This window comes from Coregonus lavaretus (genome assembly GCF_964263955.1).
Source record: "Coregonus lavaretus genome assembly, contig: HAP1_SCAFFOLD_4973, whole genome shotgun sequence".
Classification (NCBI taxonomy): Eukaryota; Metazoa; Chordata; class Actinopteri; order Salmoniformes; family Salmonidae; genus Coregonus; species Coregonus lavaretus.
In genome coordinates, this window is record NW_028166525.1 from 28292 (window position 1) to 44510 (window position 16219).

Consider the following 16219-nt stretch of genomic DNA (forward strand, 5'->3'; position numbering starts at 1 on the left):
TTTTATAAACCAGAGCTGCTACAACTCAATTGGGAGTGAGTCAACAAGTTCATGGTGGATGATTGCAGGGTAATTAAGCATTCTACGTCTCGTTTCACTTTTAAGCTATTAAATAATTCAGAGCTCCCTGCAGTTGAGAAAAGCTAAATGTCAATGAGTGTCTGTTTAATTGCATGTTTAGACGGACATCCAGAGGAGTCAAACGTTTCTATGATTATCATCACAATACAGATGAATAATCTCAGTGTAATAATGAGTCTCAATCTCAATCAACTGCCACAAACAAATAACACAAAGAAAAGAGGCCATGAAAAAGGAGAGAAAAAGAAAGAGGTTAGAAAGCTTTGCCAGGTGTGTCCTGCTCGGGAACATGACTCTGTTCCTCTGTTTCACCAAGGCAACAGCAGGAAGGAAATAACCAATTTATAGAATGCTAATTCACAACTAGGGCTTAAAACAAAGGCAGAAAAGAGGGAGTTATCATCAAGTTAACAACATTTAATACTATAGTTTGGCTGGGAAATGGCTTTCTGCAGGAATACAGTACCAGTCAAAGGTTTGGACACACCTACTCATTCAAGGGTTTTCCTTTATTTTTACTATTTCCTACATTGTAGAATAATAGTGAAGACATCAAAACTATGAAATAACACATATGGAATCATGTAGTAACCAAAAATGTGTTAAATAAATCAAAATATATTTTATATTTGAGATTCAAATATAGACACCCTTTGCCTTGATGACAGCTTTGCACACTCTTGGCATTCTCTCAACCAGCTTCACCTGGAATGCTTTTCCAACAGTCTTGAAGGAGTTCCCACATATGCTGACACTTGTTGGCTGCTTTTCCTTCACTCTGCAATCCGACTCATCCCAAACCAACTCAATTGGGTTGAGGTTCGGGGGATTGTGGAGGCCAGGTCATCTGATGCAGCACTCCATCACTCTCCTTCTTGGTAAAATAGCCCTTACAAAGCCTGGAGGTGTGTTGGGTCATTGTCCTGTTGAAAAACAAATGATAGTCCCACTAAGCCCAAACCAGATGGGATGGCGTATCCCTGCAGAATGCTGTGGTAGCCATGCTGGTTAAGTGTGCCTTGAATTCTAAATAAATCACAGACAGTGTCACCAGCAAAGCACCCCCACACCATAACACCTCCTCCTCCATGGTTTATGGTGGGAAATATACATGCGGAGATCATCCGTTCACCCACACCGCGTCTCACAAAGCGGTTGGAACCAAAATCTCCAATTTGGACACATTTCCACTGGTCTAATGTCCATTGCCCGTGTTTCTTGGCCCAAGCAGGTCTCTTCTTATCATTGGTGTCAGACCATGAAGGCCTGATTAACACAGTCACCTCTGAACAGTTAATGTTGAGATGTGTCTGTTACTTGAACTCTGTGAAGCATTTATTTGGGCTGCAATTTCTGAGGCTGGTAACTCTTATGAACTTATCCTCTGCAGCAGAGGTAACTCTGGGTCTTCCATTCCTGTGGCGGTAATCATGAGAGACAGTTTCATCATAGCGCTTGATGGTTTTTGCGACAGCACTTGAAGAAACTTTCAAAGTTCTTGAAATGTTCCGTATTGACTGACCTTCATGTCTTAAAGTAATGATGAGCTGTCATTTCTCTTTGCTTATTTGAGCTGTTCTTGCGATAATATGGACTTGGTCTTTTACCAAATAGGGCTATCTTCTGTATACCACCCCTACCTTGTCACAACACAACTGATTGGCTCAAACACATTAAGAAGGAAAGGAATTCCTGGGGATGGGGCTGGAGGTGGGTCTACAGATGGCGAGTGCATGTGTCACCCCTGTTTAGGGGATAGGGAGGTGGAGACTGGGGCTATGGTGTGATGATGTGAGTGGTGTGGGGATTTAGGGAAGCCACTAAGCACCGCCTCACACATCCGTCATACCTTATTTAACTTCAGTCTAGACAGGTTCATAAATGTTAACAAGTTTACTCCACTGAAAAATAAATGGTTGTTAGAATGTTGATAGGCAAAATGGATATCTGTAATGAATATCTATTTTTTTGGAGGTTTTATATATTTTTTTACCTGAGATGCCAGTCTCCTCATGGCCTCCTCCTGGCGTCGTCTCATCTCGGGGGTCCCGGGACAGCTGCCCCCTCCCAGGGTACCTGTGCTATGGGCCGGCTGGGACTGGGTAAGGGGGAGCTCTCCATCTGAGGAGACGCATAGAAGGAAGAGGGTTTTACCAGTGGCATGTTTGTCAAACCATTATTGTATTACCTTAAAGGGGATATCTGCGGTTCAAACAATAACAAAGAGGACACGCCACCTCTGCTTTGGTAAACATAAATGTTTTAAGGAACTTTATTGAAAGATTAGTTAACAGCACTCTCCAATAGTAGGTATCTGAGCCTACGTTTGGGCGAGGCCTGCGGAGAGTCAGAGGCGATCTGTCTCATGCGTGTTCCGTGGCAGCTCAGCGCCACCAGACGAGAGATGATGGCCGTCTTGCCGTAGCCGATGTTGCCCACGACAACCACACCACGGTTGGTGCTGTTTTTGCCGCTGTTGAGATGGGCGTCGACCTCCTGGAACAGCCAATCACGGCCGGTGAAGACGGAGTCCATGGTGATGCTGGGCACCTCGAAGAGGAGGGGCTTCAGGGAGATGTCAGGTGGCCGGTATGGGGCAAACCGCACTGGAGGGGGAGAAAGGAGAGAGCGAGGATGACAGTTAAAATGGTTGCTCTTTATTTTACAGAGAAATGCTGCCATTACATTGAGATACATGAGTGTTCATGACCTACAGTGAGTCCTGACTGTCATGGGACCGCCTCAGGGTTAGATAGGTTACCTTCTACATGTAATCCCTTACAGTTACTAGTTACCTGTCCAAAATTGTAATCAGTATATGTAACTTTTGGATTACCTGAACATAACCCAAAAATGAAGGACTTATTAGCCTACTTTGTTGTTTATGATTTTGTTGTCATGGACGACCGATTGATTGGGCTCATTGCTTCGAGGTGTTGAAAAATAAATGCTGCTCTCATGGAATGGCATGCTTTGAGCACTACCGAAAAGTGTTATTTGCATGTGAAAAATGTATGCCACATGCTGCATTCGCTATAGGCCTATTGTTACATTTTTGTTGGTGACACTTTGATATCTCGATAAGTCAAGGGGTGGAGCTATAGGGAACTCTTTGGAGCTATATGGAGCTATTTGGCACTAAAGGGAGCTATAGGGAGCTATATGGAGCTACATGGAGCTATATGGAGCTATATGGAGCTATATGGAGCTATAGGGAGCTATATGGAGCTATATGGAGCTATATGAAGCTATATGGAGCTACATGGAGCTATATGGAGCTACATGGAGCTATATGGAGCTATATGGAGCTATATGGAGCTATAGGGAGCTATATGGAGCTATATGGAGCTACATGAAGCTATATGGAGCTACATGGAGCTATATGGAGCTATATGGAGCTATAGGGAGCTACATGGAGCTATATGGAGCTACAGGGAGCTCTATGGAGCTATAAGGAGCTATATGGAGCTATATGGAGCTATATGGAGCTATAGGGAGCTATATGGAGCTATAGGGAGCTATATGGAGCTATAGGGAGCTATAGGGAACTATATGGAGCTATATGGAGCTACAGGGAGCTCTATGGAGCTATAAGGAGCTATATGGAGCTATATGGAGCTATATGGAGCTATAGGGAGCTATATGGAGCTATAGGGAGCTATATGGAGCTATAGGGAGCTATAGGGAACTATATGGAGCTATATGGAGCTACATGGAGCTACAGGGAGCTACAGGGAGCTATAGGGGGCTATAGGGGGCTATAGGGGGGTATATGGAGCTATAGGGAGCTATAGGGGGCTATAGGGAGCTATATGGAGCTATAAGGAGCTATAGGGAGCTATATGGAGCTATAGGGAGCTATATGGAGCTATATGGAGCTATATGGAGCTACAGGGAGCTATATGGAGCTATAGGGGGCTATAGGGGGGTATATGGAGCTATAGGGAGCTATAGGGAGCTACAGGGAGCTATAGGGGCTATAGGGAGCTATATGGAGCTATAGGGAGCTATATGGAGCTATATGGAGCTATAGGGAGCTATATGGAGCTATAGGGAGCTATATGGAGCTATAGGGAGCTATATGGAGCTATATGGAGCTATAGGGAGCTATATGGAGCTATAGGGAGCTATATGGAGCTATAGGGAGCTATATGGAGCTATAGGGAGTTATATGGAGCTATAGGGAGCTATATGGAGCTATAGGGAGTTATATGGAGCTATAGGGGGCTATAGGGGGCTATAGGGAGCTATATGGAGCTATAGGGAGTTATATGGAGCTATAGGGAGCTATATGGAACTATATGGAGCTATATGGAGCTATAGGGGGCTATAGGGGGGTATATGGCGCTACAGGGAGCTATATGGAGCTATAGGGAGCTATATGGAGCTATAGGGAGCTATATGGAGCTATATGGTGCTATAGGGGGCTATATGGAGATATAGGGAGCTATATGGAGCTATAGGGAGCTGTAGGGAGCTATATGGAGCTATATGGAGCTATAGGGAGCTATAGGGAGCTATATGGAGCTGTAGGGAGCTATAGGGAGTTGCATTTTATAAAAAATTAAATATAAAGGTTGTTCCTTTACTGTGATAGCTGATACTTTGGTATCAAAATATATATTTAACATTTTGTAATGTTAAGACAAATATTTGAGATTGTACCGTCTTTCAAGAATCACTGAGCCACTGTTGGCTTTCCACTGGTTGCAAAAACAATGATTTGATAGGTAGCTTAAACTTCTTCAAGTCAGCCATTATTGGGTTAAAATATACATATACATTTGTGAACAGCCATCCACAACAATCTGTAAGGCACAAATAGCTAAATGAGAGAGCAGCAGTGTGATTCACATCACTGCACTATGTAGATATGTAGATTTGTATTTATTATGGATTCCCATTAGTTTCTGTCAAGGCAGCAGCTACTCTTCCTGGGGTTTATTATGGATCCCCATTAGTTCTGCCAAGGAAGCAGCTACTCTTCCTGGGGTTTATTATGGATCCCCATTAGTTCCTGCCAAGGCAGCAGATACTCTTCCTGGGGTTTATTATGGATCCCCATTAGTTCCTGCCAAGGCAGCAGCTACTCTTCCTGGGGTTTATTATGGATCCCCATTAGTTCCTGCCAAGGCAGCAGCTACTCTTCCTGGGGTTTATTATGGATTCCCATTAGTTTCAGGGCAGCAGCTACTCTTCCTGGGGTTTATTATGGATTCCCATTAGTTTCAAGGCAGCAGCTACTCTTCCTGGGGTTTATTATGGATCCCCATTAGTTCCTGCCAAGGCAGCAGCTACTCTTCCTGGGGTTTATTATGGATTCCCATTAGTTTCAGGGCAGCAGCTACTCTTCCTGGGGTTTATTATGGATTCCCATTAGTTTCAAGGCAGCAGCTACTCTTCCTGGGGTTTATTATGGATCCCCATTAGTTCCTGCCAAGGCAGCAGCTACTCTTCCTGGGGTTTATTATGGATTCCCATTAGTTTCAAGGCAGCAGCTACTCTTCCTGGGGTTTATTATGGATTCCCATTAGTTCAAAGTTTCTCAGTGTACATTTGAATGTCATTGAGAAAACAGAAATGTGTCATTTGCAAACATCCTTTCTGAATGTAAAAGTAATCCTAGAAGTAATCTCGTTTTTCAAAAGTATCTGTAACCTGATTACAATATTTTTGCTGGTAACGTAAAGGATTACAGTTTGTTTTTTGTAATCTGTTATTCCCCAACCCTGGACGACCTCTTACTGCTGTAACCATGTGGCAGAGAAGGGATTCAAGGGAAGTATTTATTTGTTACACATAAAACCTGTCTTAACACAAATAATATTATTTTTCCTCACTAGGGGGAGTCATTAGATAAACATCTTTCTTCATCTGAACGTGTAGCATTAAAAAACAAAGGATGGAAATGATGTTTGGACTCGAATATGTCTGGAGATGAAAGAAGGACAACATCTGAACATGAGTACTACTTCTGTGTCTCTCAGGACAGATTCTCTTAACTTTACAGTTAGCTGTGTTATCTGAAACAACATCACTAACATGTGTAACTAATCCACTTGTAGTGCTGAGGCGGGTACACATGTAACCAGACATGTTACCAGACATGTTACCAGACATGTAACCAGACATGTTACCAGACATGTAACCAGACATGTTACCAGACATGTTACCAGACATGTAACCAGACATGTTACCAGACATGTTACCAGACATGTAACCAGACGAAAGTAAAGTAAACTTACAGGATTGGGATTGCCAGGCATGGTTGTTAGCAGAAGCTGAGAAAAACAGAAGTGAGAGAAGAGAGGATGCAGTGAGAGAACAGACAGGGGAACGAAGAGCATAACAGAATGGAATCTGGCAGCCATGTGCATGATGCTAGTGGTGCAGAGCAGGGTTGGGGTCAAAGGTCAATTACATTTCAATTCAGGAAATAACAGAAATTCCAATTCCAACGAAGAAGTGGAATAGGGCTGCACAATATTTAATTGTGTATTTTTTTTGGCCACATATTTAGATTGCGATTTGACTAGTGACTATTGGTCACATACATATATTTATCAGATGTTATTGCGGGTGTAGCGAAATGCTTGTGTTCCTAGCTCCAACAGTGCAGTTTATTAGGTACACCACCCCGTTCACGAAAATGCTTCGCTCCTACAGACAGTGAGTCACGTGGCCGTGGCTTGCTATATAAAGGAGACAGACAGGCATCGAGGCATTCAGTTACTGATTGATTGAACGTTAGAACGGGCAAAACTAGTGACCTTAGCGACTTAGAATGTAGTATGATCGTCGGTGCCAGGCACGCCGGATCCAGTATCTCAGAAACGTCCGGCCTCCTGGGCTTTTCACGCACTACAGTGTCTAGGGTTTACCGAGAATGGTGTGACAAACAAAAAACATCCAGTCAGCAGCAGTCCTGTGGGCGAAAACAGCTAGTTGATGAGAATTCAAAGGAGAATGGCAAGAATTGTGGAAGCTATCAGGCCGGTCACATACAGGCAAATAACGGCGCAGTACAACAGTGGTGTGCAGAACGGCATCTCAGAATGCACAACTCGTTGGTCCTTGTCATGGATGGGTTATTGCAGCAGACGATCAAACCGATGATAAGCCCACTCCTCTCAGCTAAAAACAAGAAGAAGTGGCTCCAGTGGGTACGCGATCCCCAACACTGGACAGTTGAGGAGTGGAAAAACATCACCTGGTCCCACAAATCCCGGTTCCTGTTGCATCATGCTGATATCAGAGTCAGGATCTGGCATAAGCAGCATGAGTCCATGTCCCATCCTGCCTGGTGTCAACGGTACAGGCTGGTGGAGGTGGTGTAATGGTGTGGGGAATGTTTTCCTGGCACATGTTAGGTCCCTTGATACCAATTGAGCAACGTTTCAATGCCCCAAATTCAGGCTGTTCTGGAGGCAAAGGGGGTCCGACCCAATACTAGATGGGTGTACCTAATAAACTGGCCACTGAGTGTAGATAAAAACACTTGAGTGAACTGTTGGAATATAAATAGAATGATTTATATTAAGAAGCAAAGCAGCATCGTTCTTGTTTGGAACAATCTGTTGACTGCATTTGACCTAACAGAACAACATGCAAACTTATAGTGAATCTAACAGCGGGGAGGAGGAACTGAGCTACTTGAGTGACAGGGGGCGGGACTTGTTGTGTGTTTGGGAAGCAGCCGCAAGAGGAGAGAGGGAGAGAGACGAGGAACAGAGTAAACTATCAAAACGGACGTTACACGCAGCTCAGTGGCGGTTCAAAATATTTGCAATACGGATATTGCACATGTACAGTAAATATTGCGATTTCAATGTGAATTAAATGAATTGTGCAGCCAAAGAGACACAGCCCTAAACTGGAATATAGAAGTGGCCTCAACCCTGGTACAGAGAGCTGCATGAGGAGACTGCAGCATCAGATATCAACTAATATGATATAATAAAATAGAGGCGTTGACTCCATCAGAATCTCCAGATCCATCTATTGTAATGCAGTAAGGTTCAGGGCAGGCGACATATCAGCATTAGACAGACCATGACTCAGGGCTGGGGAGAACACAGGACAAATTGTGTGTGTGTGTGTGTTACAGAAGGAGCTGGATAGTTTGTTAACAAGAAATGTGTGGAGTGGTTGAAAAACAAGTTTTAATGACTCCAACCTAAGTGTATGTAAACTTCTGACTTCAACTGTAAGTCATAGAGCCTCTGTTTGTCTGCTGCAAGGTGATAAAATCCTAGAAACATGGCTGCCATGTTGTGAGCAGTAAGGAGGGAGCAGGGAGCTGTTTCCAGGCCAGGATTGTGTCTGTGGGGGCTTCTGTAGATGGTGCTGTATCATTCCCTGCTCAGGCAAGGCTGTGAGTGGTATAGGCCTAAGTATCACTGTGTTTCCTCCTCTCCTCCCCCTGGCTAGTCAGACGGAGAGGTATCACTGTGTTTCCTCTCCTCCCCCCTGGCTAGTCAGACGGAGAGGTATCACTGTGTTTCCTCTCCTCCCCCCTGGCTAGTCAGACGGAGAGGTATCACTGTGTTTCCTCCTCTCCTCCCCCTGGCTAGTCAGACGGAGAGGTATCACTGTGTTTCCTCTCCTCCCCCCTGGCTAGTCAGACGGAGAGGTATCACTGTGTTTCCTCTCCTCCCCCTGGCTAGTCAGACGGAGAGGTATCACTGTGTTTCCTCCTCTCCTCCCCCCTGGCTAGTCAGACAGAGAGGTATCACTGTGTTTCCTCTCCTCCCCCCTGGCTAGTCAGACGGAGAGGTATCACTGTGTTTCCTCTCCTCCCCCTGGCTAGTCAGACGGAGAGGTATCACTGTGTTTCCTCTCCTCCCCCTGGCTAGTCAGACGGAGAGGTATCACTGTGTTTCCTCTCCTCCCCCTGGCTAGTCAGACGGAGAGGTATCACTGTGTTTCCTCTCCTCCCCCCTGGCTAGTCAGACGGAGAGGTATCACTGTGTTTCCTCTCCTCCCCCTGGCTAGTGAGACGGAGAGGTATCACTGTGTTTCCTCCTCTCCTCCCCCTGGCTAGTCAGACGGAGAGGTATCACTGTGTTTCCTCTCCTCCCCCTGGCTAGTCAGACGGAGAGGTATCACTGTGTTTCCTCTCCTCCCCCTGGCTAGTCAGACGGAGAGGTATCACTGTGTTTCCTCTCCTCCCCCCTGGCTAGTCAGACGGAGAGGTATCACTGTGTTTCCTCTCCTCCCCCCTGGCTAGTCAGACGGAGAGGTATCACTGTGTTTCCTCTCCTCCCCCTGGCTAGTCAGACGGAGAGGTATCACTGTGTTTCCTCTCCTCCCCCCTGGCTAGTCAGACGGAGAGGTATCACTGTGTTTCCTCTCCTCCCCCTGGCTAGTCAGACGGAGAGGTATCACTGTGTTTCCTCTCCTCCCCCTGGCTAGTCAGACGGAGAGGTATCACTGTGTTTCCTCTCCTCCCCCTGGCTAGTCAGACGGAGAGGTATCACTGTGTTTCCTCTCCTCCCCCTGGCTAGTCAGACGGAGAGGTATCACTGTGTTTCCTCTCCTCCCCCTGGCTAGTCAGACGGAGAGGTATCACTGTGTTTCCTCCTCTCCTCCCCCTGGCTAGTCAGACGGAGAGGTATCACTGTGTTTCCTCTCCTCCCCCTGGCTAGTCAGACAGAGAGGTATCACTGTGTTTCCTCCTCTCCTCCCCCTGGCTAGTCAGACGGAGAGGTATCACTGTGTTTCCTCTCCTCCCCCCTGGCTAGTCAGACGGAGAGGTATCACTGTGTTTCCTCTCCTCCCCCTGGCTAGTCAGACAGAGAGGTATCACTGTGTTTCCTCCTCTCCTCCCCCTGGCTAGTCAGACGGAGAGGTATCACTGTGTTTCCTCTCCTCCCCCCTGGCTAGTCAGACGGAGAGGTATCACTGTGTTTCCTCCTCTCCTCCCCCTGGCTAGTCAGACGGAGAGGTATCACTGTGTTTCCTCTCCTCCCCCTGGCTAGTCAGACGGAGAGGCTCACTCAGACACTTTAATTATTCACCAGGTGAGGATGACTCAGAGCAGGGGAGGATGAAAGGATGGAGGGAGGAGTGGAGGAGAGGAAGAGTGGTACTTCAGTCTGCTCCATATGAAGGACCAGGGGATCTACTCTTTACTCCACACAGTGTGTGTGTGTGTGTGTGGCTGCAGGCACGTGTGTGTGTGCTAGCGTGTGTGCGTGCCTGTGTGTGTTAGTGTGTGTATAGCATGTGTGTGTGTCTAAAATGAGTGGGTGGCAATCTAAGAAAGTGAACCTGCCTGTACCACCAGGTTCATCACCACCTCTAGCTAAGCTACCTCGGCTGCTTACCAAATGACACTATTATCTATCTAGGGCCCTGTTCAAAAGTAGTGCACTAAATAGGGTGACATTTGGGACACATATTCTCTCTACCTACTATTGTCACTGTGACTCACTCACTGGGCTTAAAACAGCATCAGTCCCTTGATTTCCCTGACAGCATCAAACAACCTTAAACTAAAGAAGTGAAGCAGGAGGACACTTCAGCATCTGGTTACCATCTGACTAGCACAACAACCCTCTATAGTATATAAGCAATGTTAAGTCGCGACCACACCTACTTTTGTGGCAGACAATTTGATCTCTCTCTCTCTCTCCCCCACACTCTCTCTCTCCCCCCACACTCTCTCTCCCCACTCTCTCTCTCTCCCCCCACTCTCTCCCTTCCTCCCCCACTCTCGCTCTCTCTCCCCCCTCCCTCTATCTCTCGCTTCCCCCCTCTCTCCCTCCCTCTCTCTCTCTCCCCCTTGCTCTCTCTCCCTCCCTCCCGCTCTCTCTCTAGCTCTCTGTGAGAGGTAAGGAGGTGTCGTAAACACACTCGGCTGCACTTAGGAGAGGAGAGAAACAAGTGGCTGTGGACCTCTGAGAGTACCAGGCCTAGAGGTGGCTAGGGGGGAGCCCATAGCCCCCCCCCACCACAGACACCTCCAGGTATACAGGGAATAGGAGGCCATTTGGGATGCAGCCCATGTCATGATGACACAGGGCAGATTGAGCCACTGGACTCATTGAGGAGAGAGGTGTCTGTCCATGTCTGTTATATCTGCAGATTAGGCAGTTCCCTATATTATGCCTTTGACCAGAGTCCTATGTTCACGACAGTATATAGAGCATAGGGTATGATTTGGGACCTGTCTCTTCTGAAGGGCTATAGTATTCCTGTCTTACCTCTGTGGTGGGTCTGAGCGCGTCCTGGCCCGGTGTGTGTGTTCTGTCGGTTCATGCGCAGCGGCGTGTGTCTCTGATCATCCAGGTAGGCCAGGTCCTCCAGGTGAGCCGAGCTGGTGGCTGAGGGTGGATGTGTATGAAGAGGACAGAAAGAAACAGAACAGGAGAGGAGAGGACAGAAAGAAGCTGTTAGCTTTTAATCACATACAGCATTATATTAGCTCATGCAAGCATCCTGAGGCGGTTTGGCTGTCAAGCCTGAGTGAGTTAGTTCACAGTAAAGGTTAGAGAGGAGGGTGGAAGGGAGAGATGCAATATGGCTGTTCCATGGAACTAGTGGAAGCTGCAGCCTCAAAGCCAGTCAGAACAGGACATCTTTATGACTCAGTGAACTGTCAGTTATAAGGGATGTCTACAACAATGTCAGACCACAGCCTCAACGGGATCTGATAGTAACATTAGATGTACTAATGTGCAGCCTAATAGTAAACCACGCAGGGAGGGGGGAGGAGTCATCGTGATGAAATGACCCCCCTGAGCTGAATAGCGTGGTGGAGACCTCGCCCGGCTGTAATCTATGGCAGCTAAATCAGACACTTCCTGTTTTACCACCCTGTGTGTGTGTGTGTATGTTCCTGCTTTGATAACCCAGTGATGACAAACAGGTCCAGGAACATCACTGCTCTCTGATATACAGCCAGGCTGGGCAGTAGGCCAGGCCTGAGACCTCCACAGTCCAGCCAGCTATCCCACAACGCATTTCAGAAATAAACTGAATGCTATTATCTCCTCTAAAATGTGATGCCGCCCAATATCCCTCTCCCTTTACAAGGGCAAATATAGACAGAGGTATTATAGACTGAGGTATTATAGACTGAGGTATTATAGATAGAGATATTTTACATTTACATTTACATTTAAGTCATTTAGCAGACGCTCTTATCCAGAGCGACTTACAGGAGCAATTAGGGTTAAGTGCCTTGCTCAAGGGCACATTTACGTCATTTAGCAGACGCTCTAGTCCAGAGCGACTCACAAATTGATGCATTCACCCTATAGCCAGTGGGATAACCACTTTACAATTTAGAAGGATTACTTTATCCTATCCCAGGTATTCCTTAAAGAGGTGGGGTTTCAAATGTCTCCGGAAGGTGGTGAGCGACTCCGCTGTGTGTGTGGGGGGGGGGGGGGGGGTAGAAGGATTACTTTATCCTAATACTGAGGTATTATAGACTGAGGTATTATAGATGGAGATATTATAAACAGAGGTATTATAGATGGAGATATTATAGATGGAGATATTATAGACAGAGATATTATAGACAGATATATTATAGATGGATATATTATAGACAGAGATATTATAGACTGAGATATTATAGATGGAGATATTATAGACAGAGATATTATAGACTGAGATATTATAGATGGAGATATTATAGATGGAGATATTATAGACGGAGATATTATAGACGGAGATATTATAGATGGAGATATTATAGACAGATATATTATAGACAGAGATATTATAGACGGAGATATTATAGATGGAGATATTATAGATGGAGATATTATAGACAGAGGTATTATAGATGGAACTATTATAGACAGAGGTATTATAGATGGAGATATTATAGACTGAGATATTATAGATGAGATATTATAGATAGAGATATTATTTAGTCTCATCTGACCAGAGTACCTTCTTCCATATGTTTGGGGAGTCTCCCACATGCCTTTTGGCGAACACCAAACGTGTTTGTTTATTTTTTCCTTTAAGCAATGGCTTTTTTCTGGCCATTCTTCCGTAAAGCCTAGCACTGTGGAGTGTACGGCTTAAAGTGGTCCTATGAACAGATACTCCAATCTCTGCTGTGGAGCTTTGCAGCTCCTTCAGGGTTATCTTTGGTCTCTTTGTTGCCTCTCTGATTAATGCCCTCCTTGCCTGGTCCGTGAGTTTTGATGGGCGGCCCTCTCTTGGCAGGTTCGTTGTGGTGCCATATTCTTTCAATTTTTTAATAATGGATTTAATGGTGCTCCGTGGGATGTTCAAAGTTTCTGATATTTTTTTTATAACCCAACCCTGATCTGTACTTCTCCACAACTTTGTCCCTGACCTGTTTGGAGAGCTCCTTGGTCTTCATGGTGCCGCTTGCTTGGTGGTGCCCCTTGCATAGTGGTGTTGCAGACTCTGGGGCCTTTCAGAACAGGTGTAAATATACTGAGATCATTTGACAGATCATGTGACACTTAGATTGCACATAGGTGGACTTTATTTAACTAATTATGTGACTTCTGAAGGTAATTGGTTGCACCAGATCTTATTTAGGGGCTTCATAGCAAAGGGGTTGAATACATATGCACGCACCATTTTTCCGTTATTTATTTTTTATAATTCTTTGAAACAAGTAATTTTTTGTATTTCACTTCACCAATTTGGACTATTTTGTGTATGTCCATTACATGAAATTCAAATAGAAATCCATTTAAATTACAGGTTGTAATGCAATAAAATAGGAAAAACGCCAAGGGGGATGAATACTTTTGCAAGGCACTGTAGATAGCACTCCATTGTTATTGCCCATCAGGCATTATAGTCTCTGTTTCCATGTTCAGACACACTCTTTGTTTTTGTATCGTTACGTGTTCGTTTATATTAAACTCTCCACCTGCTTCCTGACTCCCTGCGTCTACATTACAGGGATAACTTAATTTACATAATTGAGTGCACTACTTTTGACCAGGGCTCATAGGACTCTGGTCAAAAGTAGTGCACTATGTACTGTAGGGAATAGGGTGCCATTTGGGACAAAATGTTATACAACCTGGGATTGGGAGCGATAATACATGATCTTCCTACACTCCACACACACTCTTTCGCTGAACAACTATCGTCATTACTGCTGTCACGGTCGGTTTGTACTTCCAAAAAAGGTCTAAATAAAAAGTTACATGCAACAGAAAAAATGCCTTGTCTGGAAAAAATCTAAGTATTGTTTTTGACCAAGTGCGCATGCATTCTGCACCTCCAATAAAATCCCTCAGCCTATCTAGAGATATACAATCACTGTAAAAACATACCCTATATTGTCTACTTACATTATTGCATTTCATATATTGTGGTGAAACAATAGATTGATTTTATTTAGACCTTTTTTGGAAGTACAAACCAACCGTAATGTCAGTCATGACGATAGTTGCTCAGCGAAACTCCATTCTTTGGTAAGTACTAAACGTATTTTGACATTATTAAGCTTGGTGAATGGGCTTAAAAGAGAATCGCCATATTCATCGTCTCCTGTAAGATTCTGGTTCAGGTCACCATCAGACAGAACTACTACATGGAGGATGCATCCTAAATGGCACACTATTTGCTATTTAGTGCATTACTTTTGACCAGGGCCCATAGGGCACCATTTTGGGACGCAGAATAAATTATTTATATCTACAGATGTGAAAATGGTAAAGAATGGCATGGTCTAAAACCTGACGGGTAACTGACTATGTTTAATTCGTCTGGTCTCCAAGGCCAAGAGTTTGATGAGAATGTCAATTTTTCAATAAGAAGTTTCTGTTCATTTCTGCTGTACGCCCCTTAAAATACTACTGAGATGACTGAAACAGAAATAAAAGGAATCCTCCTTTATGATTTACTTCCTCCCTCTATCCCTCTCTCTCTACTCCCTCTCTCTCCTCCCTCCATCCCTCTCCCTCCCTCCATCCCTCTCTCTCCCTCCCTCATCCCTCCATCTCTCTCTCACTCCTTCCTCCCTCCATCCCACTCTCTCCTCCTCTCTCTCTCCCTCCATCCCTCTCTCTCCTCCCTCCATCCCTCTCACTCCTCCCTCCATCCCTCTCTCTCCTCCCTCTCTCTCCTCCCTCCTACCCGCCCAACTATCCCAACAGGCTTCTCTCTCATTAGGTAAAGTATATCCGCCCTCTCTCCTCCTTTTCCACCTCCTCCTCTCTTCTCCCTTCATCTTCTCAGACAGTTCCTACACACACACTCTCTCTCTCTCTCTCTCTCTCTCTCTCTCTCTCTCTCTCTCTCTCTCTCTCTCTCTCTCTCTCTCTCTCTCTCTCTCTCCTCTCTCTTCTCCTCTCTCTCTCTCTCTCTCTCTCTCTCTCTCTCTCTCTCTCTCTCTCTCTCTCTCTCTCTCTCTCTCTTCTCTCTCTCTCTGAAACTGTTAATGCCTGGAGCCTTGATGTTCCTCTGCCGTGGTAGAACAGCCAATCCACGGCCCCCTCTCTCTCTCCCTCTCCTTTCTCCCATCCCTTGCTTTTCTTCCCCTTGCAGAGGAGATATTTCTCCTCTTTCCTTCTTCCTAATGCATCCCTTCTTACCAATATGCCACTGGGTGAGATAATTATTTGAGGTGCTATGTGTTGTTGGAGGTGCATCTTGGTCAGTCAGGCTCCCTAATCTTCCCTGATGGGCCGGCCCTGTCAATATGCTGGTCATCCTGCCTGATGGGCCGGCCCTGTCAATATGCTGGTCATTCTAATGCAGGATGACCAGCATAGAGACAAGGCCGGCCCATCAGGCAGGATGACCAGCATAGAACAAGGCCGGCCCATCAGGCAGGATGACCAGCATAGAGACAAGGCCGGCCCATCAGGCAGGATGACCAGCATAGCGACAAGGCCGGCCCATCAGGCAGGATGACCAGCTAGAGACAAGGCCGGCCCATCAGGCAGGATGACAGCATAGCGACAAGGCCGGCCCATCAGGCAGGATGACCAGCATAGAGACAAGGCCGGCCCATCAGGCAGGATTAGGGAGCCTGACTGACTGGCCATGCACCTCCAACAACCACATAGCACCTCAAACAATTATCTCACCCAGTGGCATATTGGCTATTTCGGTGAGGCGCTGATGCCGCCCCGTGATAAGCAGTGCCCCTTTGTCAAAACGAAATTTTAGCTTGTTC

The 16219-nt window shown here is 45.7% G+C and overlaps 1 protein-coding gene across 1 annotated transcript in view; it reads right to left on the reverse strand.

The window, feature by feature from the left end:
* LOC311114603 (protein TANC2-like) overlaps window positions 1–11408 on the reverse strand; it is a gene marked incomplete at both ends in the record, with an annotated part of 34037 nt that extends 22629 nt beyond the window's left edge. Inside the window, 4 exons of the mRNA XM_084189841.1 lie at window positions 2075–2202; window positions 2406–2687; window positions 6327–6362; window positions 11289–11408. Of these exons, the coding sequence (XP_084045967.1) occupies window positions 2075–2202; window positions 2406–2687; window positions 6327–6362; window positions 11289–11408 (566 nt within the window). The remainder of the gene's footprint in view (window positions 1–2074; window positions 2203–2405; window positions 2688–6326; window positions 6363–11288) is intronic.
* Window positions 11409–16219: the final 4811 nt, after the last annotated feature.